This window comes from Vespula pensylvanica, chromosome 1, assembly GCF_014466175.1.
Source record: "Vespula pensylvanica isolate Volc-1 chromosome 1, ASM1446617v1, whole genome shotgun sequence".
Taxonomy (NCBI): domain Eukaryota; kingdom Metazoa; phylum Arthropoda; class Insecta; order Hymenoptera; family Vespidae; genus Vespula; species Vespula pensylvanica.
The window spans coordinates 2,282,037-2,292,433 of record NC_057685.1 but is presented as its reverse complement, the minus strand read 5'-3'; the positions used below and the strand labels follow the sequence as shown (position 1 = coordinate 2,292,433).

Here is a 10,397-nt window from a genome sequence, read left to right as displayed (position 1 = left end):
TTATATTATATATATATATAGATTATATTATATATATATATATAGAAGTATATATACATATACATATGTACACACTTTGTCATAGATTGGACAATTTTTATATTGTTTTGAATTGTTCTATTTTTACATCTTTACTTTCGTCATCTTTGTTTTAAACGTGCGTTGTATGTTAAATATTTGGAGATATATGTAAGAATAAAAAACGAGTTAAAGAGAGAATGTTATTTTTTTTTTTTTTTATTGCATGTATCAGAACGTGAAAAATAAATCGGTTCGTTAAGAATAAGAAGAACATGAAGTACTGAAGCCATGAATTTGTGAAAGCTTCTTAATTCTCGTCATTTAAAAAATGTCGAATATATTTTCAATATATTAAATATGTTCTATCTGTCTGTACAGTAACGTATATTTTTGAAGATACGTTTGGTAGTAAAATATGATTATTTTCAATAGTTATTTAGAATCTTAAATTTAAACAAGAATGCATTCAATTATTATAAATCACTGAGGTCAACTGCATCAATTTTGGAACTAATTTGTTCCTCATTTTGAATGCTCTCATTTTCTTGACTATTAAATATTCTAGGAATATCTAAGCGAGACCAAGATCCAGGTTCTGCTTTCTTTAATTTAATTTCTACTTTGGTAGGCAGCATAGTAACACTACTTTGAACAACATCAATTATCTGGAAACAACGAATATAACAAGTAATATCATTATTAATATTTGCTTACTAATAATTATTATATTTAATGATATACTTACTCCTTTCAACTCTATGTCAAGATTATATCTTGAATTTTCTTCTACAAAGAATAAATCCACAGTTAAATGTACAGGATTCAATTTCACACTTGATTGACTAGGTTGATATTTCTTGGCAAAAACTGAAACAACTATAAATGTTGAAGTTTGATGCCAATCCATTCTACATTGAACTTTTTTATGAGTATTCTGAAAATAGAAAAAAATAAAATTGGTAAGTAATAATGCTTCTTTAAATTAATAAAATCTTAACAAATTACCTTCGACACCCAAAGATGTTTTCCTTGCGTACATCCTGGTTGTTCTAGAAATACTGAAAAATCTGTAGTCTTCTTTTGACAACAAGACCAATATTTCATCCCTTCGTGAAATATAGGAACTCCAGGATGATAAGAACATTCCTTTTCATCGGATGAAGGCCCTGCATACGTAGCTTTACAAGAATTGTTTTTGCAATTTTGACCAATGGCAATTTTATGTTCATTTACATTTTCTTCTATCGATGCTGTCAAGTCTTTAATTTGTTCCAATAACGCAGATGACACATTTGGTTTTAATGTAGTTTGAGGAGAATGAAAAGATGGTCTTTTTAATGTCGATCCGTTGCTATTAAGTTTTGCACCTACTTGAATAACTTCATTTGCTTTTGATTTATCAACGATAGGTTTTTCTGGTTCTACAGGCTTTTCATTCGTATGGCATGATTTTGTGCAACCTTTAATATTTAAAAATTCTGTGAAGTCTGTACACTTTTTATTACAACAAGACCATCCTTTGTAGGCATCGTGAAAAACTGGTTGACCAGGATGATGGACACAATCATCTATGGCAATATTAAAATTTATAATTTTCGTAAGTATTATATCATTTTTGTAATAATCATTCTTAAAAATTTAATAGCTTTTATGATATGTATAAGATCATCTAAAAATTTACCTTCTTTGTTATCATTTGGATCAAATTGTTTTCCACAGCCTCGATTGTAACAATGTAATAAAATCTTCCCTTCTGACATTTTTCAATATGTAATTAATTACACTATCGTAATATTTTTATTATGCTCTTAAATTAATTTCTTTACGATAAAGCAAAATTACTTTTAATATCAGATAAGTTCTAGCACATTCCAGACTCTGTTTCAAATCCTGAACTATTATATTCCGAATGAATTATGGTTATTTTCAAGTAGAGTGCAACAAGTGCAGTAAGTCAACGATGATTGGTTGATCGTTATCGTCTACAAAAAAATTGTCCAATTAGAATGCACAATTTAAATGTATTATTAAAGCAATAGAGATATATTCGTATATCCGTAATCATATTATTTTATTTAACAGAAAATTATTGTTAATAATTTGGTATTATTATATTATTATTGAAAATAATGAAAATTTCCTAACATCTATAAAGCAGCGTTGTGATTGGTGAGATAAACTCAACAATGCCAAACGCGATTTGCTTTAAAATAGGATAACCAATCATATAATCTGTCTCATATATGACGTATATAAGCCTGACGGTGTATATGTGTGTACAGTCTTATTTTAACCTTTCATTTATAATCTGAAGGTCTTCAAGTAAACATAATATCATTGAACCTCAGAAACAGTGTAAAATATTATTTCTCTTCAATACGTTTAGTTACAAAATTAAATCCGTAATGGTAAGATATTAGCATTTAATTTAATATTTACATATATATATTTTATTGTTTCATTCAACAACGATATAACCTAAAAATGTGAATGTTGAACACTTTACAGGACGTATTTTTGATGATCAGGCGAAAAAATACCACAATTTTCACGGATGCAAAGGATAATACAACAGTTCACGAACTTAAAAAAATTATTGAAGGTAAAAATGTATAATATATTTTTAGGTGCATGCAGATATGTTGAACAAAAAAAAATATATATACATATATTCATAAGTCCATATTGTTATTCGAATGTTAACGTTGAATATAAACAAAAGCAATAGAAATATAATTATTTCATAGGTATTTTGAAAGTACCTCCAGCAAATCAACAACTATTTAACAAAGACAATGTTGTTATGTCTGATTCTAAATACTTGTCAGATTATGGATTGACATCTGTAACTGCAAAAGCACAATGCCCTGCATTGATAGGGTTAGCTATACGTCAAGAAAATGGTCAGTTTGAACCACTTGAAATGACTCCATTTTCATTACCGCCAGATCTTCCAGACGTTATGAAGGGTTGTGAACCTAATGGTTCAGAATCTCCTTGAAGTTACATAAACTATATTGTGAATCAATTGATAAAGAAGTATTGTGTTTGATACAGTTTAATATTCATGAGAAAGACCTTTCTAAATGCTGAAGATTTTATGAAACCAGGATGTGAATAATAGAGACATACAAGTTCTTATATTTATGCAAAGTGTCTTAGGGATTTCTCACTTCTTCTAGAGAAAAAAAAAAAAAATACAGGTAGTTGCAATACTTTCAGGTCTTTGTGAACAAGCAAGTACTTTTTTTTGTACTTGAATAATTAAATCAGGATGCTAACAAATCTCAAAAAGTACATGTTCACAGTCCTGTATGTTAACCAAATTTAATCTTAATTAGCTATGAAATTGTCTCAAAGTTTTGTTACAGTTACAGAAATATAATAAATACCTCATTCGCTTATATTTAATTTATGACTAATAGTTTATATTTTATGTTATGATAATTTTTTTGTAATGCTATCACACCCTTATGATACTTTTTTTAATAGTTTTTATTTAGTTCTGATCTACTAAATATATATTTTACATTATGTTCAATCACACCATAAATCTTTATCTTGTGATATAGAAAAAAAAATGGTTGTCTTATTTAATATAAAAATTCAATAATTTTTAGTATAAATAAATTTCTTTACACAAAGTAAAATTATTTAATATATGATGAGATATAAATATACATCATTTTAATAAATCATATATATTTGAAGAATATATTATGTCCAATTGACTACTGTATTAAATATAAAATAATTTTGCTTTTAAATTATATTATGCTTTGTAAGCCGTTATTTTGTTCACTTTATTTGAATTACATACTATTCTGTATTCAACGATCATTACTTACAACATTGTTATATGATGTTATCATGAGTGAAATCTTATAAACGAGTTGAACATTAAAGATAACATTATTAGACATGATTTGACTTGGACTTGAATATTTATGAATGTATAATATTCATTTCTCATATAGTAATATTGTTGGAACATTTTTTCTTTTCTTCATTCAATATGCAGATATGTATTTATGCATCAGATTTATATGGGAACATTTGGAGTAGCATGTAAAATATTTGTAAATGAGTTATATTATTTTATATTACATTATTTACAAAAATTACAAATTGCATTTTCGAAGAATTGTAAAGTAAATTAAGCCATAAAAGGTTGTTCTCACAAAATATACTGTGTACTTTATAAGTTACATATAACATAATTACTATTATACACGTAACTATAGTATTTTAAGATAACATATAGTGATATTTATAAATCATAAGAACATATTTCGTAAATTTCATAAGATTTCACAAAAATCGTATATGGCTTCATAAACTTTATACAACTAATAGCAAAATTAATACTCCAGAATGTTTTGCTTTCCATATTATTTGGTATATTATGAATAATTTAATGATTCATTTATTGTACATTTTATATGTAAAAGAACTTTCATAAATTTACTTTGATTTTACTAACAAAAAAATTTTCTTATCTTACATCTGTTATATTAAAAAATATGATTGTAACTAGCTAAATCTTGCTTATAATATTATGAAATTGTGTTTATTTTCATTTTGTACAGAGAGTAAATGTTTTATGTAAGTTTTAATAAATTTGCTAATATTACTATATTGTCTTCTTTTTCTAATTCTTAATAAAATTTATAATGTAAATGCATACTGTATATTGTATGTACAATAACACTAAGTTCTGTTTATAAATACAATTTCATAGATATAATTAAATTATTATATTTGTGAACAAATTGATTAATTATTATGTGAAGTTTATTAATGCAATTTTTTTTCCATCATTTCCATGATGAAGGCTTTATAAACATTTTTTTGACTAGGTATATAATGTCCACCTTCGTGTATAATTTTACTACAATTTTTAAATAAATCACATACTTTTTCAGTCATATCTATAACAAAACAATAATAAAGTTGCTTCATAATAAAATATTATTATTCTATATATATAAAAAAAAAATGAATTATATTACCATTCGGAACGACTTTGTCATTCTGTCCATAAATATGCAATGAAGGCAATTCTATTATTTCATTATAATATTCAGCATGTGGCGCGCACAATGATATAAATCCTGATATAATAATAGCAAAATTAAATTTGAATGGACATACTGAAAAAGTAATATTATTTTAATTATGTAAATTGTGAATTACAATATACATATCTTTGATAATAATCTGATATATGTAATTAGTCTATTATGATATGTTTATAATAATGTTAGATAAAAACTTAACTCTTTCTTTGTTGCATAATACATAAAATAACAGCAAAAGCTGCACCTTGGGAAAAACCAAGAATGCCATCAAATGGACCATGTTCTTGGCATGTTTTTATAATCACATCTAAACTATCTTCAAAACCTATACAATGATTGCTTTGTACGGTTGCTTTGAATACACGATCTTCGGTATTAAACCACCAACCATAGCCTAATATGTATAAAACCACATTTAATTGTTATAAGCAATATTTTCTTTAAATATCGAAATAATTTTTATACAAATAATTGTACCACTTTCTTCTGCCTCTGTATCAAATTCATCTTTAGTTGGAATTTTATGAGGTGCTCTTACAAATGTAAAATCTAATTCTTTTTTAAAGCCCTTACGCAATGAACCTAATTTCCCTCTAAAAATGATGTCAGATTGGTGATATCCATGAATTGCTAAAATCTAAAATACTATATAATATTTTTAAGAGTCAATAATGCATTACTTATTTAACATACGATGAAAATTTACGACAAATTCGAAATGTAAATAAAATAAATAATATACCAAGGTAGAACATAATTTTAAACGTATTAAATAACTTTTTTGTATTGTACTAATATACTTAGTTTTTTAATCAGAGCTTACTCGTAGTTTATCTTGAACAACCTGCATCATAAAAATCTTAATAAAATTACAATAAGAAATATTTCTAAATCTTTGCTTTGTCAGATTACCATACATTTATTACACATATTCGATTCTACGATAATTTTATCTTTAAACTATTGTAATCGGATTTGATAGGGAATTTTCATAAGTTGCATCATGATTATATACATCGCTTTCCTATAATACTGAAAATAATAAAAACATGAAAACTTTCAAATCCGATTATTTCGGATTTCATACAATGTTTTAATAAATAATAATTTTATATAAACAGAACCTCGAATCGTAATCGCTAAATAATCGAAATATGTTATCTAGTAATTAGTTTCGATTGTATCGAAATTTCGTGTTACCAACCTTATCACAAATAAGAAAAATTAATGCACCCAATCTATGCGGTATTTTTTTTTTAAATATACAACAAACACTACATAGAAACTATGTTATTATTTTTCTAATGCTAACCTGTATAGTAAATTACAAAAAAGAGGATGATCAAACAATTTTGTAAAGATATATAATGTATACAACAAATCAGTGTTTAATATCGTGTAAACATGTTGTTAAATGTATCATCCAACATTTATAGTATTAAGACATAATTTTAACGTAAAAATGTTTTTTTTTTTATATATGTAAAAGAAATGAATATATGATGTACATATAATTTATGTACTTAACCTGTGAAAAATTCTACTTCAACATGGAATATTTTCATAAATTATTAATCGTTTATTGTGTTTTCTTCTGCCAAGATATTTGTAAGTTTTTTCTCTACTAATAAATTTTAAATAATTGATATTATTAATCATGAAGATTAAAAAGTGAAAGAAAAAATATTTTATTATCTATTATTACATTTTCTTTTACATTGCTACATTGTTTTTTTTTTTTTTTTAATTTGTAATTTTTTATAGATGCACTGCATAGAAATTTAAAGTATTATGAAACAGTACATGCATCAAACTTTCAACATAGAATTGTAAAACGAGGTGCTCAGCATAGTTATCATCCATACAACAAAATAAGCGAACTAGAATTTTATTCTCATGGACGGTAATGTTTATTATAAGTTTATACCAGTTATATTTGTCCTTAGTATATTGTTTTATATAACATATATCATTATTTATTTTTATAGTTATTTTCGTTTAATTTTAACACCAAGAAGAGAAGTGATACATTCCAATTTTAAAGCTTATGAAGTCAGTGGCGATGGAAAGGAGAAAACGATTCACTTAGGTACGCAATATACATTATGTACAATATGTTTGAAAAAATATATATTTATTATTATATATTATATTTAATAATTACAATATATGTGTATATATATATATATAGATCATGAAAGTTTCTATCATGGTCGAGTGTTTGGAGAAATTAATTCTCATGCCCAAGTACATATTGATGAAGGGATTGTAACAGCTAGCATTACTATTTCTGATGACACATTTCATGTTGAAGTAAGATATAAATATTATAAATAAATTTTCAAATATTTGCAAATGATTATCTAAGTGTATATTTTAGCCATCATGGAGACACCTTCCTCATTTGGAAAATGAAACAATGATTGTTTATAAATCTTCAGATGTCAAATTAAGCTGGGAACATTATCAAAATGGGGTGGGACATACTCATGGCACCCCTAAAACATGTGGATATGTTAAAGAAGACATGGGTACGTTATCTTGAAATATTAAGAGATACAAAATATATAACTAAAAAAAAAAAATAAATAAATAAAATAAAGTAAAATATTTTATTTTGAAGAGGTTCCAGTGAAAGATGACGAAGAATTTATAGAAAATCGTGATTTTAAAGAAAGTGAATACAACAGAGTAAAAAGACAAACGGAAACTTATGAGTATACTCCAACCAAAACAAGATGTCCTTTGTTATTAGTAGCTGATTATCGTTTTTATCAAGAAATGGGTGCTAGTAGCACAAAAACTACAATTAACTATTTAGTATGTCAATTACAAATGATTAAATATTAATATGAATAATATTTCAAAAAATCATTTTTGTTATAAATTTAATTTACAGATAAGTTTAATAGATAGGGTACATAAAATTTATAATGACACATTATGGCAAGAACGTCAAGAACAAGACGGATTTAAAGGAATGGGCTTTGTTATAAAAAAAATTGTTGTTCACAGCGAACCAACGCGTGTGAGAGGTGGAGAGACACATTATAATATGGTTAGAGAAAAATGGGATGTTCGAACATTACTTGAGGTACAAATGCAGAGAAATCATTTAGAAACAGAAAAAAAAATATTTTTTAATATATATTAAATATTTAATATGTAGGTTTTCAGTCGGGAATACAGCCATAAAGACTTTTGTTTAGCCCATTTATTTACTGATTTGAAATTTGAAGGTGGCATTTTGGGATTAGCTTATGTAGGATCACCACGTAGAAATTCTGTAGGTGGTATTTGTACACCAGGTACAATTTCAACTATAATTTCATTATTAAAGTAAAACTTATCTTTTTATTCTTAGATTTTTTTAATAAAAATTATATATTTTTCAGAATATTTCAAAAATGGTTATACTTTATATTTAAATTCGGGACTAAGTTCTAGTAGAAATCATTATGGACAGAGAGTTATAACAAGGGAAGCAGATTTAGTCACAGCACATGAATTTGGTCATAATTGGGGCTCTGAACATGATCCTGATATAACTGTAATTTCATTTTCTTGTATTTACATAATTTCATGAATGTGATTTATATAATTCGATAATATAACTCGATTCGTTTCTATTTAGGAATGTAGTCCAAGTGCGAGTCAAGGTGGATCTTATTTAATGTATACGTATAGTGTCAGTGGTTATGATGTTAATAACAAGGTCAGATAAATTTACAAGTTAAATTACGCATAAATACACAATGTAATTTATTTTTGTATATTTATATGAGCTCTTTTAAATACACAGCGTTTTTCACCATGCAGTTTGAGATCCATTAGGAAAGTATTACAGGCTAAATCAGGTCGTTGTTTCTCAGAGCCAGAAGAATCTTTCTGTGGTAATTTGAGAGTAGAAGGAGACGAGGAATGTGACGCAGGACTTTTAGGAACAGAAGATAATGATCCTTGCTGTGACAAAAATTGTAAATTACGACGAAGTCAAGGAGCAGTATGCAGGTAATATTATTATGTAATACAATTTTATTATGTAATACAATTTTATTTTTTATTAACGCATACGTTTATATATTTTCCAGTGATAAAAATTCACCTTGTTGCCAAGGTTGTGCATATATGCCTGTAGGAGTAAAATGTAGAGATGCACAATATGCAACTTGCGAACAAGAATCACGTTGTACCGGAGCATCAAGCGAATGTCCTAGATCTCCTCCAATGAAAGATGGTACTGGTTGTTTAGAACGTGGGCAATGCCGTCTTGGCAAATGTGTGCCGTATTGTGAGACTCAGGGTTTGCAAAGCTGCATGTGTGATACAAGTAAATTTCTATATTTTATCGAGATTAATTTTTGTCAATAATATTACATACAAAGAGTACATATAATAACGTACTAATATTGCAGTTGGCGATGCATGTAAGAGATGCTGTAGAATGAGTTTAAATGAAACATGCTTCCCTATAGATCCACAAGATATTTTACCAGATGGTACACCTTGTATTCAAGGTTTTTGTAATAAGGTAATATTTTATATATCAAAATTGTTCATGATAAAATTATTGAAAAACATTTTAGATTTTCTATATGATATATTATCTGCACTGTATTTAGGGAATATGCGAGAAAACGGTACAAGATGTCGTAGAACGTTTCTGGGATATTATTGAAGACATAAATATAAATAAAGTAATGAGATTTTTGAAGGATAACATAGTAGGAGCTGTGATAATAATCACTGCTATTATATGGGTTCCAACGAGTTGTGTTATAAGCTATATTGATAACAAACGTGTAAAAGAATGTGAAAAAAAATGGCATTGGAAACATACCGATGATCTCATGCATCCAGACGAACATAGACAAGTAATTTATGTGGGCACTCAAAGATCAAGGCTACCACATCCTACTCAACAATCATAATTTAATTGAAACTTTGCAGTAACATTCCAAATACTTACAAAGTTATCTAGTCAAAAATTTAAATTTATTTCATGTTGATTTATATATCTTTTTATTGATTTTATATATAATACAGTTTAATAATTTAATATATATATATATATATACACACACGCGCGCATATATACATATACATACACACACATTAATATGTACATATTCTAGATGTGATATATAATGTTCCCAGTTTATATCAAGGCCACTTAAATTAAATTTGCTACCAAATGTAATAATAAAATAAAGGATAATTATAAATATAATATAATGTAGAACATTCGTGTAAGGCAAATCGGTTTAAATATAAATTTAGTTTAAAATGTTGTCA

The 10,397-nt window shown here is 26.3% G+C and overlaps 4 protein-coding genes across 4 annotated transcripts; 2 read left to right on the top strand and 2 right to left on the bottom strand.

Annotated features, from left to right (window-relative positions):
- Positions 1–217: 217 nt before the first annotated feature.
- LOC122637906 (cysteine and histidine-rich domain-containing protein) lies at positions 218–1,925 on the bottom strand. The gene is made up of 4 exons (XM_043830432.1): positions 1,703–1,925; positions 1,027–1,589; positions 767–955; positions 218–686 (listed from the first exon to the last, which is right to left on the bottom strand). The coding sequence occupies exons 1-4, from the start codon at positions 1,779–1,781 to the stop codon at positions 495–497; spliced, it is 1,023 nt and encodes a 340-aa protein (XP_043686367.1). The 5' UTR covers positions 1,782–1,925; the 3' UTR covers positions 218–494.
- Positions 1,926–2,274: 349 nt separating this feature from the next.
- LOC122637925 (elongin-B) lies at positions 2,275–3,432 on the top strand. The gene is made up of 3 exons (XM_043830454.1): positions 2,275–2,429; positions 2,530–2,623; positions 2,769–3,432. The coding sequence occupies exons 1-3, from the start codon at positions 2,427–2,429 to the stop codon at positions 3,020–3,022; spliced, it is 351 nt and encodes a 116-aa protein (XP_043686389.1). The 5' UTR covers positions 2,275–2,426; the 3' UTR covers positions 3,023–3,432.
- Positions 3,433–4,797: 1,365 nt separating this feature from the next.
- On the bottom strand, positions 4,798–6,257 carry LOC122637914 (esterase OVCA2). The gene is made up of 5 exons (XM_043830444.1): positions 5,926–6,257; positions 5,580–5,739; positions 5,302–5,496; positions 5,034–5,174; positions 4,798–4,952 (listed from the first exon to the last, which is right to left on the bottom strand). Exons 1-5 carry the CDS (start codon positions 6,019–6,021, stop codon positions 4,819–4,821), a joined length of 726 nt encoding a protein of 241 aa, XP_043686379.1. The 5' UTR covers positions 6,022–6,257; the 3' UTR covers positions 4,798–4,818.
- A 297-nt stretch (positions 6,258–6,554) lies between these two features.
- On the top strand, positions 6,555–10,332 carry LOC122637869 (ADAM 17-like protease). The gene is made up of 14 exons (XM_043830354.1): positions 6,555–6,710; positions 6,867–7,005; positions 7,091–7,191; positions 7,294–7,415; positions 7,483–7,633; positions 7,726–7,922; positions 8,002–8,196; positions 8,272–8,410; positions 8,498–8,652; positions 8,737–8,817; positions 8,905–9,113; positions 9,194–9,432; positions 9,518–9,633; positions 9,725–10,332. Exons 1-14 carry the CDS (start codon positions 6,620–6,622, stop codon positions 10,031–10,033), a joined length of 2,244 nt encoding a protein of 747 aa, XP_043686289.1. The 5' UTR covers positions 6,555–6,619; the 3' UTR covers positions 10,034–10,332.
- The last annotated feature ends 65 nt before the right edge of the window (positions 10,333–10,397 follow it).